The sequence below is a fragment of the Clinocottus analis genome, unplaced genomic scaffold (genome assembly GCF_023055335.1).
Source record: "Clinocottus analis isolate CAN_PGR_092001 unplaced genomic scaffold, fCliAna1.0.p SCAF_2, whole genome shotgun sequence".
NCBI classification, from domain to species: domain Eukaryota; kingdom Metazoa; phylum Chordata; class Actinopteri; order Perciformes; family Cottidae; genus Clinocottus; species Clinocottus analis.
Window position 1 is genome coordinate 16,684,123 of NW_027175931.1, and position 19,423 is coordinate 16,703,545.

Here is a 19,423-nt window from a genome sequence, read left to right on the forward strand (position 1 = left end):
GGAGACCAAGAGACAGGAGACAGGAGACATGAGACAGGAGACCAAGAGACACAAATTACACAATAATTGTAGCATTCAGATTTTAAACTTCATTTATCTTTATCTAACTTTGAGTTGAACTTCACACTAAAGACAACTGCAGGACACCGAGATAGAATTAAGTCAGTGGAGACTTTAGATGCACTTTGTAAGTGTTTGTAAGTGGACTGATGGTTTATGAAGTGATGTCACAGTAACAGGACTGATGGTTTATAAAGTGATGTCACAGTAACAGGACTGATGGTTTATAAAGTGATGTCACAGTAACAGGACTGATGGTTTATAAAGTGATGTCACAGTAACAGGACTGAAGGTTTATAAAGTGATGTCACAGTAACAGGACTGATGGTTGCTCAGAGGTGAGATGAGCAGCTCAAAGTTTCAGGAACATGAAGACTTACTTCTTGCTCTTGCTGCTGTCAGAGCTGGATGCCGTGGTCACGTTTGAAGGCGAGGAACCGTTGTCCTCGTTGTGCCAGGCAGGTTGTCGGCTCTTCCCATAAAAGGCCTTTGGGGCGGAGCTGGACAAAGGGGCGGAGCCTAAATGAGCCGACGTGGGCGTTGCTGTAGCGGCACGGACAGGCCGGGCTTTCTCAGCTGATGGAGTCTTGTAACCCTGCGGCGTGTACGGCCTGAACACACGCACACGACCGTTAGGAACGAATGAAGGTAGAGCGCCATCAGCCATCGCCGACAGATGATGCACATTTGCATTCAAACACTGCACTTTACATTATTTAATGATTTGTAGTTCATGCCACAAAAAGATGCATCTGAAGGAGTTTCAGCATTTTGACTCTTAACAGTTAAAATCTCAAAGATCTGTCTCTTTTTGTTCATAAGAAGCAGCTGCTGGTGCGTTTTCCCTCGTAAATAGTCGAAACAGTTTGTGACTTTTTTATCGGGAGTGCTTATTGGTAAATGAAAGTTCCTCTGACGTGTGATGTTCTATAAACATGTGAGAGAAATGATCGAGGATAAATCTAGTTTATTGTTCAGCTCTTTATACTCGTTGTCTTTCCACATATATATGTATATCCGTATGTATATATATATATATATATATATATATATATATATATATATATATATATATATATATATATACACACATGCACATGTACAAGCACATATACATGCATATATATGTGCATATATGCACATATACATGCACATTTACATGCATATGTACGTGCATAAATACATGCATATATGCATATACACATGCATATATACGCATATATGCATATACACATGCATATATACGCATATATGCATATACACATGCATATATACATGTGCATATACATGCATATATATGTGCATATATACATGCATATATATGTGCATATATACATGCATATATGCACATATACATGCATATATATGTGCATATATACATGCACAATTCATTCTTATCAAATCCTCCTCTCTATTGATCAGGCAAAGAAGATAAGAATATGCAATTCAAGTTCACACAGCCGATACGATGCTGCTGACTGCTGATACCATTAACAGAGATGATGAACAGCTCCTGTAGTGCTGAAGGTCTCTGCTTTGTGTTAGTCCAACTGTGATGCATCATCTGTGTGCTACTCTTAATCTAACGTCTGTATTGTGTCGATGGTCTAACACATGGCACAGTGGATGGCACTCGATGGGGTTTAAACAGATTGTTTTAATCCAACACAGAGTCTGTGTTGTGTGTGTGTTTGTGTGTGTGTGTTTGTGTGTGGGGGAAGCAACTGCACCAGCAGAAGATCACATGATGATCTGTGTGCTTCACAAGGATTATGCTGCTTTAATCTTAACGTATCCTTTAAAGAGAGATTTACGTGTCAAACTACAACCTGGTGGTGCTTCACAAGGACTACTTGGTGCATCATTACAATTCCTCAAAGTCTGAAAGTTATGACCAAGTAATCTCATCTTTAGCGACCAGGACACTTACCTGGCCTTGAAAGCATCCATTTTGTCTGTGCTGGAGCCGGGAGGTGGGAATGTCCGTGTGAGGTAAGCTTTGTTCTGGTTAGCTGAGGGCGCTATGACGGGAGAAGACTCTCGCCTCCTGCCCTCTGCGCCGCTCCTCCCCACAGACAGCTCCTGGACGCCGCTGTAGGGCGCAAAGCAGTGTGCGGGCTTGTGGGGCTGGCGGTTGTTGTTGTAGTGGGTCGAGGCGTCGATCCCACTGTCGTTAGATCCCCCTCTGTTGAGGTCGGGGTCCGGGTCCACCGGGTCGCCGCCGCCGCCGCTCCCTCGCTCTCCTCCAGCTCCTCCGTCAAACCAGCGCTCGTCGCTGTGGCCGCTGGAGGCGTTGCTGGACAGAGTGTTGCTGCTGGAGTGGCTGGAGTACTGCGTCTCGCCCTGCACAGGAACACACACTCAGACACACTCCGAGGCAGCGAGGACAGAAGAAGAACTAAAAGGATGCGAGGAGTCGGACCTTTGAGTGTCGGTTTGGAGAGTCTTTCCCTGGGACGTCCTGTCTGGTGGCTCTCCGCTGCCCGCCGCCGGGACCCCGAGACGACGACACTGGGACATGCCAGAGGGGTTCTAGAGGGAACACACACACACACACACACACACACACACACACACACACACACAGAGGATTAAAGAACATTACACTGGACCTTTGTGGTTGGCCAAGAGGATTAAATGCATCTACCACATTTAAACACTGAGCCCACCAACGAATGAAATCATACGGTGTTATCTCTACTGTAACAGACACACACACACACACACACACACACACACACACACACACACACACACACACACACACACACTAAAGACCATCAATGTATTTAAGTCTGATTCATTCATAACCTGCAACACATTATTTTTTTCACACTATCAGTTGTCTGTTTACAGATCCAGCAGATCATTATTAATTATAAATAGTATTTCGGAGTTGTGTTTCACGTCATACGTTTACGTCCTCTCCCTCTCTTTCAGCTCCGTTCTGGTCTCCAACAACTCATCAGAAAAAACATTTGCTCGACTAAGAAACTAGCAAACCAGCAAGTTGATAACTGTCAGTCGGTAGCTGAACAGGTAGTGTACAACAGGTAGTGTACAACAAGTAGCGTACAGCAGGTAGCTGAACAGCAGGTAGCTGAACAGCAGGTAGCATACAGCAAGTAGCATACAGCAGGTAGCTGAACAGCAGGTAGCTGAACAGCAGGTAGCGTACAGCAAGCAGCATACAGCAGGTAGCTGAACACATAGCGTACAGCAGGTAGCATACAGGAGGTAGCATACAGGAGGTAGGGTACAGCAGGTAGCGTACGGCAGGTAGCGTACGGCAGGTGGCGTACGGCAGGTGGCGTACGGCAGGTGGCGTACAGCAGTACATTAGTGTTATCAGTGTACCTGTCTTGCAGCGCTCCATGGTGCTTTCCTGACTGGTGAAGCCGGAGGAAGACTCTCCGCTGGAGGTGATGTCCACACTGAAATGGGGCTCAAAGGGCAGAAGGGGGCGCTGTCCTGCTCCATATCTACATGGATCATAGGAGGAGGGGCATTTGATTATAACCACATTCATGCACTGCCAGTTACACATGAAACAACACAGATTACTCAAATGACACACAAAGAAAAGCCCAAGGAATTCATTCCTGTTTTACATCCCGATGGCAGTTGAATAAAACACATTTATCCGGTTAAGCCAGATGTTATCGCCTCACACAGTGAAGACGAGCCGCCCACACACCAGATCCCTCAAGGAGACAGTGTGTTCATACCAACTGCAGACCTCACACATCAGGCTCCTCCTATCAACAGACAATCCACCTCAAGCTCACAGCAGCTATGAGTTACATGAGACATGTTTAACCAAGATTCGAGGAGTACGTACACACACACACACACACACACACACACACACACACACACACACACACACACACACACACACACACACACACACACACACACACCTGTCGGGGGAGGGTTTGTAGCGTACGAAGGGGCCAGGTGTGATTCCGGGCGGCCCCATTGTGGAGAGGCCGACCAGGCCGGAGGAGGGCGAGGAGAAGCTGGCGGAGGGGTTCCTGTAGGGCAGCAGGCCTGCAGGAGGCAGACTGTAGTGGTTCTCTGGGTAGCTCACCGGCCTGCAGGACACACACAGGGTCAACCACAGAACCACACAGGTGAGGCACACCAGTAACACAAGAACAACTCATCTATCAAACATTACCTCTTAGAGTTGAGGTGCTGGGGCTCCCTGTAGGGAACGGGCATCAGGGTCTTGTGTGAGCGCGGCAGTGGAGGCGGGGCACCCATGGGGGCCCAGCGCTGCTGGCTGGAGACACCGTGCAGCCCTGGAGGAACGGGGGGGCCGTCCCATCGCCACGTGGAGCGAGGGGACGGCCGGTAGCCTGCAGCCAGAGGCTCAGGGTCCGGTTTCTGCTCCATGGTCTTCATCTCATACTCCTCTGTGCAGCCCCTAAAGACACAGAGAGAGGAAGGGAGAGGCGGCACGACAAGTCCATCAAGTGCTCGACACTTACATGTCAACGCTCACACGGCCCTCACAGATGCTGAGGATCATCCTCAGCTCTGGCTCAATAAAAAGCAACGAGGAGGAGCAGCAGCTGAACAAGACCCTTTGGCACAAACAACTGAGATGTGTTCATGTTCCCATAGACGCGGCACATCTTTTACACATCATCATTATTATTTCATTCAGGAGGCATCAAGTTCGCATAGAGGATGTATTCAAGATGACACAAACGCCGAGAGGAACAGAGAGAAGGGAGGCCGTGATGGTGGAAGAGGAACATAAAAGATATAAAAGATCAAGATGCAAAGATTGAAATAAGAGAGACGAGAACTCTGAAACACTTTCCTTTACCAGAACATGGATACAGTTAAAACTACACAGTTTGGATCATTCTAAATAACAGGGACAATATTCAAAAAAAGATAAAACAATTAAACAAAGAAAAAAATAGTAGTTTATCATAATGTAGTTTGAGCAGAATGAATGAGACATCTCAGTATACATTTCAGTAAATAAAGCCAAATCCATCTGCATACATACGGCAGAGGTAAGTGAGCACACTAAACCTTCTGCTTCTACTACGAGACCCTAAAACATGATCAAAAGAAACACACATCAATATGTCCATAGCCAACATGAATACTGTGTTGAAACAGAGCACACTCCCTAATGACCACACGGTGAGGACACATCGATCCTCACTGAGCGGCAGTACGAACCTCAGAGGCGACACATGAGCACGGTTCCTCCATCAACGCTGGCAGATGAACCAGCTGTAGCTCCAACAACACGTGGTCCAACACCACAGCATCACACCTCCTCTCCTCCGTATCCCTCCGTCTTACAAGAGCTCAGCAACCAGTTTCTCTTTCTCTCTCCTCCACCCACCTCTCTCACGGTGGTGAGACTCGTCCTCTTCACCGAGCACTTCTCTGCCTCTACAACTCATATCCCTCCCTCCCTTCCTCTCCCTCTCTCTCTCTCTCTCATTTATTTTATGCAGCCCTTTTTTGTGGTTCTCCCTGCAGAATCCAAGAAGCTTTAATCTCATGCAATCTGCTTCCTCGTACACAACAAGTCAGAGAGAGAGAGAGAGAGAGAGAAAGAGAGAGAGAGCTCTATATAGGATGAGTGAAATGCAAGACTCTTAATTATCAGCTGCTACTTGAGAGAGAGCATGTGTGTGTGTGTGTGTGTGTGTGTGTGTGTGTGTGTGTGTGTGTATCAAAGGGGTTTAACTCGGTGTAATTAAACTGCCTCCAACATTAAAGATATCTAACCGCTGTGCGATCACACAACAAGCCACAATTACTGCATGAAGCCTGTTCTCAGTCAGAAACACACACTGTGGTTATCCTTCACCTCCATCAGCGTCTCACAGGCCTCGTTATTCTGTCTTTGTCGAGGCCGCGTGTGTAGATAAAAGGAGAAGGATGACGGCAGGGAAAAGAGGAAGATTGTGCGAGGACGGCAACAAGCCGATAGTAAGCCGAGTTAGAGACAAAGGAGGGAAACAAATGCTTCTTTCTCTTGTCTCCACGCTTCATTCCGCTCAGTTCTTTTCCATCCACACATCATTCTTTCTCTCTGTTCGCTTGTTTCCTTTTTTTACGCACTCCCACACAGATCCCTCTCAGAACATTGGAGTCTGGCCGTTCCCTCACGATGCTTTGTGAGTGAACAGCATCCTGCTCGTGTCCTTCCTCTACTGCAAACACTCACAATGCTGCTGCCTGCTCCTCCACATCTGTGTTAGCCAAATGTGGTTAAAAATGAGTCCCTCTCATGGTTCAGTTTCAAAGACATGTTACCACACCTGCGAGGCCCCCCCTCTTCGTACGGAGGGATGATGATGACTTTGACCGTGACCGACGTCCTCAGCAGGTCGATCATTTGCTCGTGCGTCAGCGTCACCGCGGCCACCTTGCAGATCTCCACCAGCCGGCTGCCCTGCCTCAGTCCGGCCTGCCAGGCGAAGCCGTACTCCTCCACCTGCATACAAGGAATGCCAAAAGAAGAGTCTTCAGACCAGCCAGTTATTTGCAGCCGTGAATCTTCATGGGTGAGGATGTGAGGTTTGTGGTACCTCAGCCACGGTGCCGTCCAGACGGACGTGGAAGCCCAGCTGTCCCAGCCCGTTCCTCCTGAGCGTCATATCCACCGTCTCACAGCCCACCGTCAGCGCCTACACCAGGTGAATGAATACAGCTATACAGGCATGTTCTTATGCATCTTCTAAAGGAAACCACATGGAGGGGAATTCCATTTGCAGGAAGTCCATCTGTAATATCAATATTTACACTAGTACTAGGGGACATTATCTATTTTTTTTTATAGATATATTGTTTTCTGACTAGCAGAAGCCTAGGAAATCTTCTTTCCCAGGATATATCATTTGTTGAATGATCACAGTATTATATTCCTTTCATAAACCAGTAAGAAAGATTATATAGTTATAGAGTTGTATAGAAATGGTAGAGAGGAAAATTATGAATGTATATATTTTAATACATGTAGCAAATATTTTCTAAGGATTAAAAACATTTGTTAGAGCTAAAGGACACACACATTAAACCACAAATGTAAAATAACCTTGTTTGTTTACATCCTGTGACACTACGGTGCTTCTGGAGCTCACAGCTCTGCATGTCTGCTCGTCGCCCTACAAGCTCCAAGCGCTCACCTTTAACCTCTGCACCACCTCCCTGACGTCCGCTGCACAGCCTTCTGGTACCCGCACGGCGATGTGGTCTCCTCGGCCGTAGAAGATCTTTACTGTCAAGCGCTCCGGCGTCCAGCCGATCACGTCGGCACAGAAGCAGTTGAACACCACCTCTTTGGTGGAGCAGTCGGTGAGCAGGACGTATTCAGCCGACAAACCCAAAGCACAGGGGATCTCCGTCCCTCCGCCGCTGAAGTCCTGAGCCTGCACCCTCCAGGCCACGGCCCCCGCGGCGCCCAGCTCGGCTCCCTCTCTCGCCTTGGAGCGTTCCCGCTTCTTAGACGCGAGGGAGATGAGGTTGTTCAGCTTGCCGGCCGAGTCGAGCGGCGTGCCGCTGACGTAGTTCTCCGCCAGGTCACGCAGGTACTCCTGCCGCGTGCGCGTCGCCATGGTGTGGAACTTCTGGGACTTGTGCGCTGCGGTTTCTGCATTGATGACTTTGGCCAGAAGGAAGTTACGAAAGGTTTCTGGGTCCCGGAAGGTGACGGCGCTGGGGATGGGCGGGCCGAAGGGAGGCACGTCCTTCATCCTGGTCACAGCAACGCTGGGGAGAAGGAACAGAGGTCAAGGGTGAGGAACAACATCATTATCTGTTATCAGAATGTTGTATACATGAACATGCACATTTACCTGTAACAGGTGCCTTCAGAGCAGGGGTTGTGCACACGGACGATAACAAAGACGTGCTGGAAGTGTGAGCGAATGTTCTGCGGGGTGAACGGCATCGCTCCCGGCTCCTGAAAGATGATCGTGACAATGTCGTTCCCTATGTGCCTCTTTCTCAGGAGCTGAGGAAGAAGAGACGAGACGTGAATAATTATAAAATGAGTAACTCTTACTGACACAAGCGACATAACAATGAGAGTCAGACACAAGAAACCAGAGAGCTAGACGCTCATCACGAGACAAACAGTTCTTTATGTCATTTATGTTTCAGAGCCTGTGTGAGGTATGTGTGTGTGTGTGTGTGTGTTTGTGTGTTTGTGTGTGTCCGTCTATCTGAGAAGAAATGGCACAGACTGTAGGCTGTGTGTGTGTGTCTGTGGTGCCATGTGTCCTACACACAGATAGAAGTACAGAGTGCAGGCTGTGTGTGTGTCTATGTGTGTGTGTGTGTGTGTGTGTGTGTGTGCCTGTGGTGCCATGTCTCCTACACACAGAGTACAGAGTGCAGGCTGTGTGTGTGTGTGTGTGTCTTTGTGTGTGTCTGTGGTGCGGTGCTTGCCAATTCTCTCTTCATCTGCAAAGGGAAGTGTGAAAGAAGCGATTATGTAATCGTCTCCGGCTCACTGTTAGACACAGACACACAAACCTTCTCTCGCATGGCGCCACAAGAGCATCTTTTACTTTTATCTCATGTAGTGCTTTGAAAATAAACCATTATGGTTAGAATTGATCATTTGGAGAGAGGAAGTTTGTCATTCTGAATATTACTAAAGACGACTGACATGTAGGATTCAAGCGGTATTTACTGTTTATTTCCTGTCTGGTGTGCAAGGGACCTCTGAAAGAGAGGAAGAGCCTCCACATTCTCTGTCCCTCCACCTCCCCTCCTGTTCATCCGCTTCAGGCTTTCTTTAATGTCACGCTGCCACCTAGAGGTTCACGTGAGCAGGTACACGTCCTCGCCGTCGTGCTCGCTGAACCTCTGGATGGAGTTATAGGTCCATTTATGAAACTACTCTCTGATCTGGGAACATTTTGAACTGTTCATATGAACTGCTAAGTGACTCAATTTTAAAAAAGGTGCAACCTGCACATTTCTTGTTTAATCACCATTTACAAGCTGTTTAAGGATTATTTAAGCTTGTTTAAAATAACAATACATCTCTGTGGGCAAGGTTTTCAGAATATGATACTCACAATATAAATGTATGCCCTTTTTTATTTTTGTGGTACCACACACAGTAAACTAATGTGTGAGACTATCACACATACAATTAATGCAAACTCTTCATAACACACAAAACCAAATGTTATCTCACACACCATCACTGACGCGCTGCACACCCACAGCACCCAGGAGAACGTGTAGGAAGCTTTATTTAAAGGAGTAAAACAAAAAGAAAGGAGAAAATAAAGAAACTCCTCACTACTAAACCCCACCCAGCTCTTATCCAGTAAAAGAATAAGAGCAGAGAGGGAAAGAACAAAGCAGCGAATAAGAGAAAGAAAGTCAAAACACAAGAAAGTGAATGAAAAAAGGGAAAAGACTCTGAATGAAGAGTCGCACGGTTCCATTTTATGAGTTCTTGCTGTGGTTTACCAAGGCAAGACGCTTTAAAGGACCAGCAGACACACCAAAAAGAAAAGCTGTGATGCTTTGTTCACACAGTACGAGGCCGAAGACTCAACAACACAGAGCTGCTCATGACGTCTGACCTGCTGGGGGTTGCTGGGCATGTAGGGCAGCATGGTGGACACGTGGAACATGACCTCGTAGCCCTGGTAGCTGGTGTAAAGCGACTGGGTGCCCGTGGAGTCCGCTGGAGGAAGAGATTAGAGAGACATTGTGAGCTGCAGATGACGCCATGATGTTGTGTTAGGGAACAACATGTGATCAAACTGAGACCATGAGGGTTATGACAACTGGCCAGACAGAGAACATAACATTATTGGCAACATCTTGGTTTTATAAGGAATGGATATTGTACTATTGGTGTCTTTTACGGCTTTATTTCAACACCAAAGAACTGAAGGAATAAGACACAATGCTTGTTGAGGAAAAGTCTCACTTGTTATTGAGATAGTTTTATGTTCCCTAAAAATCCGTAAATTTGGCCATTGAGGAATAAAATGTGTGTGTGTCTCTTGAGTGTGTTTCTCTTCAGTGTATCTCCTTATCAATGTCCTTATCCATTAAATGACTTGATGGATAAGGATGCTGTGTAAGGTCCGACAGTGACAAGATAAAGGAGAAACAACCAGTCAGAACTCATTTAAAGTATCTTGCTGTATTTAAAATGCTAACTGCATGGATAAAGATTGAAAATAGGGACAGAGTTCGCGATGTTGTCTCAGCATAAGAGATGATAATACGTTTCCTACAATGGCGTGACAAGAGGAGCACGTTTAACCTTGTGCTGCTACTGCCGTTCATCTGGATGTGTGCAATGATAACAACGCTGAGAAGATATTATTCAGATTACAAAGAGCGTAAGATTGGCATCTTGACTTTTATGTAAGGACTCATCCGGACGTAGAGCGTTCTGGAGGAGAGGGAAGACTCACTCTTTGTGTCGAGCTGGGCAGCGTATTTGGTGAATCCTTTGAGGAGGACCTGCTCGCCCAGCAGCTCCAGGAAGGCAGAGAAGGCGGGGGTCGCCTCCTCGTTGTTGTACATCTCCTCCTCTGTGCTCTGGCCCGCACGGCACAGCAGAACACCCACCTTGTGCTTCTGACTCAGCTGCAGGGCAGCAGAGAGACAACATGAGCAGCGCACACAAACATCTGAAGCACTGAACACGGTGCTGTTAATGCAACTGCAAGTCAAAGGAGATGTTACAGCCACCAGGCATAAATAGAGGCACTTAAACATTGAGCACCTCTTCATTGCTGTAAAAAAACAACAACACCTCCGCTTTGCACTTCACCCTCCATTAAATAAAAGGTGAGATAACATACCTGAACATTAAAGCTTTTATGGCAACACACTCCTCAAACACCCCACACCCTGCTGCACTCGGTCCATGTTGTACTTTGCACCAACACTGAAGCAGTTATGTTTCACCACACTATCTAAGCTGCATAGTGAGCCTCTTGGTTACTTATCAGTTCATATCTTCAGCTGCGCCGCCGTGTCACCGAGCCTGTCTACAGCCACTGACCGAGGCACTTTATTTTATGGGAGGCGTCTGGGATCAACTTCAAATGTTCCAGTTTTATCAGGCAGAGCGTGAATGGAAGCAGGACTCACCCCCTGCTCGTCCAGCTTGAGGAGCTGCTCTGTGACTTTGGGCGTGCTGAGCGCCAGCCTCAAACAGGACACGTTGAGCTCCGGGACGACCTGCTCCAGCACCTCCTTGAGCGGCAGCCCGCGCACCGTCCCGTGCCGGCCCGTCGACGCCACGGCGTCCTCCAGGATGGAGCCGCGCAGGGTCACGAGCTGAAAGCAAAAGATCTGTTTCATAAAAAAATGATTCACTCCATTTTGATCAGCTGAAGAAAACAAACAGGGAGGGCAGATCGAGACAGACACACACACACACACACACACACACACACACACACACACACACACACACACACACACACACACACACACACACACACACACACACACACAGCAGTAAGATATGAAGTATTACTATGATATGAAGACAGTCGTGCTGCAAGAGTTCAGCTACACTACCACACCCACACACACACACACCCACACAAACGCACGCACGCACACCCGCACGCACCCACCCACACACACACACGCTCGCTCGCCCACACACACACACACACGCTCGCCCACACACACACACACACACACGCTCGCCCAAGGATTTTAGGTCGAGCAGTAAATTAACATTCTGCTTAATATTGTGTGTCACAGACTGCTGCTGAGAGAAAATGCTTCATAACAGAGTGGCTGTAATAACCTCAGCTGCAGCCTGGGGAATGAGCTGTTCCTTCTCACCGCACACAAACACAAGAAAATACACACACAGACACACATACAACACAGACACACACATGCAGCTTCATTAAAAATGCAGACTCTGGAGCTGGGAGAGACAGGTGAACCTAGGCTGAAACTCTGGTGTGACACAGAAAAACGCGATCGACACCCCTCGGAAGTTATGGAGCTTTTGCTTCAACTCGCCAGCTTTGAGCAGCGGCGTAGTGAGGGAGCGCGACATGCCGGCTGCAGCGTCAGAGAGCTGCGCGCACGTGTGTGAAGGAGGAAGAGGAAGTCTGCAGCTTGCTGCTGCACAGAACTAAATGACAGACTGAAGGGGAATGGATATGTGAGAGCAGCTGCAGCTCCAGAGCAATCAATGGTTTCTGTGTGTGGGAACAGTGCTGGCTGTCTATCAGCTGAGCTCTGTGCACTCAGATGGCGGATGAGCTCCATTGTTATACGGAGCGACGGCGATGAGGCCAGGCAGCCATGTAATCCAGCTAATACCAACATGGCGGCCATCATGGACAGACGCTGCTGCTGCTTTGATGATCCTACACACGTTTAGAACATATTAAGTTATACCAACTATTCATACTGACCTCAAGCCCCTCTTACGCTTATGAAATATAAATCAATTATTGTAAAACACTGTGATTGACACAAGAGCTGCAACTGAATAATACTTCAAGCATTGCGAGGATCTGAGCCGTGGTCGTGTGCTACCTGTGAGCAGACAACACTTTGCCTCACAGCCACTGTTTGGTTTGGCTTTGTGGAGACTGGAGAGTGAGGAGAGTCACAACCAGGCTGATGAGTCACAACCAGGCTGAAGAGAGTCACAACCAGGCTGAAGAGAGTCACAACCCGGCTAAAGAGAGTCACTACCCGGCTGAAGAGAGTCACAACCAGGCTGAAGAGAGTCACAACCAGGCTGAAGAGAGTCACAACCAGGCTGAAGAGAGTCACTACCAGGCTGAAGAGAGTCACTACCAGGCTGAAGAGAGTCACTACCAGGCTGAAGAGAGTCACTACCAGGCTGAAGAGAGTCACTACCAGGCTGAAGAGAGTCACTACCAGGCTGAAGAGAGTCACTACCAGGCTGAAGAGAGTCACTACCAGGCTGAGGAGAGTCACTACCAGGCTAAGGAGAGTCACTACTAGGCTGAGGAGAGTCACAACCAGGCTGAGGAGAGTCACTACCAGGCTGAGGAGAGTCACTACCAGGCTGAGGAGAGTCACAACCAGCAACAGAAAGGTAGAATAAAAGTAGAAAGTCTTTCATTTTAAGACAGTGATCGCTGTCACTCATAAATCCTCAGAACAAACACACACACGCGTTCATACCTCGCTCGTTCTGACGATGAGGCGGTACTGGTACTGGTCTTTCAGGTCTTTGGTATCTTCCAGCTTCTCCCTGCGGACGCTCACGGCCACAGCACCCATCTTATCGTCGGCCCCAAAGTAGTTTGAGTGCTCTGTGGAAGGAGACAGGAGATAGGAGGCAGGAGATGGAGGTCCATGTGAGGTTTGTGTTGAGGGGAAACATGTCTTTTTTGTGGGAGGACACATCGACAGACTGTTGGTTCCATACACAAAGGCAAGAGGGTGATCTTTTTCAGAGCTGAATGTATTTGTCAAAGGAATCTGCAGGAAATCAATCTGGACCTAAACATTCCCAAAAGGTTGATTTTAGCATCTTTTTAAGCGATACCTTCTAAAATGTGATGTTCCCGGCTTTCTCCATCTCTTATGAGAGTAAATAGTTGTGGTTTGATAATAAAGAGAAAAAACATTAAAATGGCTGCACACACACACACACACACACACACACACACACACACACACACACACACACACTCACACACACAGTGCCTGAACCACTCTTTCACAATTTGAGCCGATGAGTCCTGCATTGTCCTCTTGAAATGTGCCATCAGGGAAGAAAACATCCATTTATGGACTAACCTGGTCATTGCTGAACCTGGTTGTTGCTGAACCTGGATCTGAGCAACTGCAGCAACCCCAGATCATAGCAATGCGCCACAGGCTGGTACAGTAGGCAGTAGTAGTAAATCATAGGTGTGTGTTATATGTATGTGTAATACGCGGGACAGAAGAAGGCCTTTCGTCAAGGACAGGACTAACAATGACTTTCTAGTAACCACTACAAGTAATTACTCAATCCATTTAGCCTCCACAAGGGAATATAATATGATGAAATACTGTATTTAACATTAAGGCTGCACACACAATATAAATAAAGAAATAAACAAAGTCTCTTAAGGGGACCATGAACATGATGAGGCCTGTTACCTGTGTGAAAACACAACGTAAGCATCCATTAAGAGCTGTGACAGAAGCCATCAAGTCCTTTAAAGCTGCTAAAGTAAGCCGAGCTAATGCCGACGCCACAGGCAGCGTGGGAGTCCAAAGACACGTCCAGACTGCTTTCTGAGGAGGCTTCCTCACACAACACAGCTGCATTCTGGGAGACAGCTGAGCTAGAAACCAGTCAGCAGAACATATTTTTGGAATGATAACCTTCATCTGTGTGGTTGCAGGCCTCACACACACACACACACACACACACACACACACACACACACGGTCCTAACAGCATCTGTCATTCATAGGGGCAGCCAGATGACGCTTGCTAAGAGGAAGTTTCCTCCCCAGTGTCTGAAGAGGTGATGTTGACATGACAAACATGTACTATGACATCACACAACCCTTTCCTCTCTGCAGTTAAACCACCTGTAGAACAGCGGTGCAGTGGCTGCTCAAGGTAAGTAGTACTTGTGAAGGCCGCTAGTGTGTTATCAGCTCAGAGTTGGCCAGCAGTCCAGTAGCAGGTACACGTGTAATAAAAGCTCTGGGACAGCGGGAAAATGGCCCGCTGTGCCCTGCTCAGACCCAGCTGGATGCTAACGGCAGTCGAATGCTAACAGCATCTGGACGCTGACATCAGCTGGTTGCTAACAGCCACTGGATGCTAACAGCAGCTGGATGCTAACATTTAGGGAATGACCGGCTCTACTCCGAGTGGCCCAGATCAGAGCTTCTGAAATGAATATTCTCTGGTTCTCTCTCTCATCAGGTTTTTGATTGTTGATGGAATTACACATGACAAATATTTCAAATATATGAAATGAACTTATTATAAATATGTCAATATTTACCAGCATTTTATAGACTTTTATAAAATATTATAAAACTTGTATGGACAAAAAAATGTGGCTAGAAAAGTCTTTTGTATTAAATCAAACTGAATATGTTTTCATCATGAAACTTTGATGTGCTTTTATAGACCAAACAATTCATCATTCACATTGAGAGACATGTTATTTTCACAGAAAAATATATCAGTAGAGATATTGTTTGCAAATACTTTGTAAATTATGTGTTGCTTAAGCAACTAATAATTAAATAAAATGTCAGAATAGTGAAACCCATCAGTGTCTCTCGGTGACTTTATTTTTGAAAGGAGCAAAACAACTGTCCTACTTGAAGTGTGCTCTTATTTAAAGTACAACAAAAGATGGATGATGAAACGCTGCAAACCATAACCATGTGTAATCCTTTCCTCTTTGATGTGATTCTTGTGACGCTTGCATCAACGAATACGTGTGATATGTGAAGTAAAAGTGTGTCAGCGTTACCTTTCCCATGGAAGTAGTCTCTGTAGTACCGGGCCCCCAAGTCCACATGCTCAATGCCGTACAGCTTCAGCCGGTCCAGCCTGGTGACCTGCTGCTCAATAGGAACCTCTAGCACCGAGACGCTGGCGTTGCTTCTCCTCAGCCAACCCCTCGGCCCGTCTGCTCCTCCGTCCCGTTCCGCCGACGAGCTGAGGAAGCTGATGTTGCGCTCCCCGTGGCCTCCAGTCTCATTGAGGAAGTGCGGGCAGCAGAGGAGCAGCGAGCTGGAGCTGTGGGCTCCAGGCGGTCCGTCCAGCGGGTCCACGCCCGGGGAAGGCGTCGTGGAGCCGGGGTCGAGGCCCAGGGTCAGATCCTCTATGCTGGAGTAAACCGGCTCGTTCACACTGGGAGCTGAGGGTCTGGAGACGGACAGGGACACCGAAGCAGCCGACGCCCCCGTGGCGGTGTTCCTCCTCTGGGCGGCGTAGCCCCGCTGAGCCGCCGCCTCGTGGAGGTCGAACAGGATGCTCTGTGCGTCAAAGTGGACGAAGCTCTTGGGGCACACCCAGGGCTTGTAGGAGGCGTCTGCTGAGCCCCGGCCTCCCCCGTCGTCGCTATTCTCACCTTTCCCTCCATCCAGCTCGCCGCGACTAGAGCTCTTAAGCTTCCTGAACAAAGAGGAGGTGCCCAGCGACGACTCCGTCCCGCCACTCTTCTTCCTCACCCTCTCCGCTCCGTCCTTCCTCGCCCTGTCGTCGGCCGGAGGACCCGGCGAGGGAGTGGAGGGGAACGGAGCGCCGCGCGGCGAGTCGGTGGCGCGCAGCAGCTCCCCGAGGCGTATCGGCGCTGAGCTGCGCTGGTCGGGCCGCTCCTGGTGGAACTGGCTGAGCATGTCAAAGAAACTCTGCTCAGGAATGCCCTGGATGTCGATGGAGGAGGTGCTGCCATACTCTCTGAACAGGTTACCCATTCCACACCCTCCACGAACCTCCACCTGGAGAGAACGGGAGAGGAGATATGTCAGTGCACACAAATTAACAATGATGTTAGCATTAGCATGATGTTGATCAAACACAAAGGTTATGTGAGTAAAGCACCATATTTGGGTAATTTTAAACAATCTGATGTGGATTTATGTCTGCGAAGTTCAGCTAGTTTCTTCCCCTGAATTCTGTTTGCAACTCGACCTCATGTCATATATTGTGACGGTCCCGAGTAATAGAGCTCATCATCGTGTTACGACTTGAGGAGCAGATACACAAACACCTTAAATGCAGGAAAGTGCATCATTACCAGTCAAAGTGGTGCTTTGCAGTTTTAACTTCATGTGTTTGTTTGTACAAAGTCAGTGTAAACAGCTACAGAACTAAAAGGACTTGAACGGCCTGCGGGTGGATAAGCGACAGGATGTTGAGGACGCACCTCGTTTTCGTCCTGTTCGCTCAGCGTCACCTCGCTGTTGGAGCGTTGTCTCAGTGGAGGGAACACTCGCAGGTTAAAAGGGCAATTTCTTTCGAAGCCAAACCCTCCTCCTCTGAACTCCACATCCTTGGATCGGCGGCGTGGCAATCTGGCGACTCCTCCCCGCACCAAACCGATGTCAGAGGTCAAACCCGAAGAAGACATCGAAGAGCAGTCGTCCACGTGGTGAATGAGGCCCATTTGTCCGTTTTCCAGCAGCGACTCCCTGGACTGCGCGCGGCGCGGAGGCCATTCCGCAATCCGTGCACGAACACCCATCTTGGGCACGGAGACGCGTGGCTGGACGACCATGTCCGGGAGGCCGTTAGGGCTGTGACGGAACGGGGCGCGCTGGGGCAACGCTCCATCCAGGAGGTCTGAGGAGGTGCACGTGACCCCTCTGTCTCTGTAGCTGTTCATGGCGCTCCAGTAGAGCTCGCGGCAGGGAGAAAGGAGGAGGGCATGTCAGGAGGGGTGCTGGGGAAGAGGAGGGTGCTACGGCGTCCAGCACCCAAAAACATTGCTTTCAACTGGCAGGGTGGAAAAGACCTCACTGGTCCATGGAGGACCAGTTTGAGTCAGGACCGGTCGTCTTCTTCTAAGAATACTTTCGGTCTAATGCAGATCTAAGAATAGAAGAAAAAAACAATTATTCCAACAAACCAGCTTTAGAAAATCGGAATCTTTTAAAATCACAGAGCTTGTGACCCACATTTTTCTCCACAGGCACAAAAACAAACTCAGTGCTGAATTTAGAAGAGAGCGAGTCAGTGAACTGTAAAACAATATGAGAGCGAGAGCGAGGTGAGGGAATATGACAGTGGATTTATTCTGCTGAGGCTAATCTGCAGGAGGCTGACAAGGGATATTATTATCACACACTCTGAGTACATGAGTGTGTGTGTGTGCACGAGTGTGTGATGATAATATCCCTGAGATGAAGGCAGAAGGCTCTGCTGCAGATTAAAACAACTGAACTTTAGCTGATAACATGAGACTGGAAAATATCCAAAGATCCACACAGACAACGTAAATACCTTGTTGCATATTCACGTCTCGTTCTTTGTGTTTTGGAAAGGCGGTGATGATAACACAGCTTGTGTGGCTAAGACTGAAGGTAATGTTCCTACTCTCCAGCGTGAACACAGTGAAGCTAAACAACAAACAACTGCAACTCTTAGATGCATGCGGACTCCAAGAGAGAGAACAGGGCGAAGGCCCAGAGCGACCCAACAGCTGCAGGGTGAGTCGGGGAGAGTCCAGAAATAGACGATCAGACAGTCAGACAGAGCGAGGAGGAGAGCGCAGTGAACCACAAGGCTTTAACACGACCGTCACAGAGCATCACGTCTTCAGCAGCTACCGCCTCGTGAAGACGCTGTAAACACAAGTACAGCACGTCTCTCTGGAGACACACGCTGATCTTAAAGGCAGTAATGTCTTCACTGTAGTATAGTATAACAATATAATAATAGTGTCAGAGCAGACATAGTTATATTCATGCTTTCTTCATGTTTGTGGTCTAAAGCTAGACTCATACTGGGATTACACTTTAAGTAAAGTTCCCAACGGGCTGAATCATTGTTCTCTCTTCCGGTCATCTTCAGTCCAGACAAACGTGTGGTCACATTTTTGTGCAGTGACGGTTGCAGTTGGAGAGTATTCTGACCTGAACATAACTCCATTATGAACAGCGAGCAGCATGCTGCTGGTCCACACAACATGTAGACAGCTGATGAACAAGCGCTTTGTACAACACACAGCATCCATTTGTTGAAGTATACTGTTTGTTTTGTGATTCCTGAAGGCCTTTAAATACCACATTTAATGCCTTTTGATATCTGCTCCACAATCATACCGAGCAAAGTATGATTGGAAAACCAGCTTAGACAATATGGACTAGATTACATATTGTCATATAGATAGATAGATAATTACTTCATTGATCCCCAAAGGGAAATTTAAAGGGAAAAGACATGTTAGTGTAAGCATCGATAACTAATTTGATGATATCAAGAAATTAAAAGATTGTGACTTGGACCCTAATAAGTGGGAGAAAGTTGATGAATGAATGGATGAATAATCAATTCATGTTTTCTGTATCTAGCTATGGTTTTAAACCAATATTAATTCTGATAACAGGCAGAAAAAAAGCCTTTTTAAGATGCAGATAACTTGATTATACAACTTTATGTCTTTATGTCTTTATGCCATCTCCTTTTCTGTAGTCTCAAAGCTACTCTTCCTTTCGCTTGATTTACTTCTCCATTCTCCCTGATCTTGTTTTCATTCAGCTTTCATTGCTAGATTTAAGCTTCTTTATCTACATAAGTCTCTCCTTGAACCGCCAGCATCTTTCAACTAGACACACACATTGTGAAAACACTTCATTTGCACATCTACGAGTTAACTGGGGCTTTTGTTCCGCTCACGTCGTT

At 47.5% G+C, this 19,423-nt stretch overlaps 1 protein-coding gene across 2 annotated transcripts in view; it reads right to left on the reverse strand.

Moving 5' to 3' along the window:
* Positions 1-19,423, reverse strand: part of sipa1l3 (signal-induced proliferation-associated 1 like 3) — a 49,459-nt gene that overhangs the window by 2,904 nt on the left and 27,132 nt on the right. The window contains exons 2-17 of one of the 2 annotated variants that reach the window (XM_068585005.1): positions 16,947-17,611; positions 15,546-16,518; positions 13,231-13,361; positions 11,188-11,376; positions 10,503-10,677; positions 9,654-9,757; positions 7,902-8,059; positions 7,233-7,815; positions 6,636-6,734; positions 6,366-6,541; positions 4,244-4,492; positions 3,984-4,157; positions 3,418-3,542; positions 2,483-2,592; positions 1,991-2,403; positions 441-560 (exon numbers count right to left, since the gene is read on the reverse strand). In XM_068585005.1, coding sequence (XP_068441106.1) covers positions 441-560; positions 1,991-2,403; positions 2,483-2,592; positions 3,418-3,542; positions 3,984-4,157; positions 4,244-4,492; positions 6,366-6,541; positions 6,636-6,734; positions 7,233-7,815; positions 7,902-8,059; positions 9,654-9,757; positions 10,503-10,677; positions 11,188-11,376; positions 13,231-13,361; positions 15,546-16,518; positions 16,947-17,405 — 4,238 coding nt within the window. In that variant the 5' untranslated portion in view covers positions 17,406-17,611. Of the gene's footprint in view, positions 1-440; positions 672-1,990; positions 2,404-2,482; positions 2,593-3,417; positions 3,543-3,983; positions 4,158-4,243; positions 4,493-6,365; positions 6,542-6,635; positions 6,735-7,232; positions 7,816-7,901; positions 8,060-9,653; positions 9,758-10,502; positions 10,678-11,187; positions 11,377-13,230; positions 13,362-15,545; positions 16,519-16,946; positions 17,612-19,423 lie in introns of both variants that reach the window. The other variant, XM_068585003.1, reaches the window with a different exon arrangement.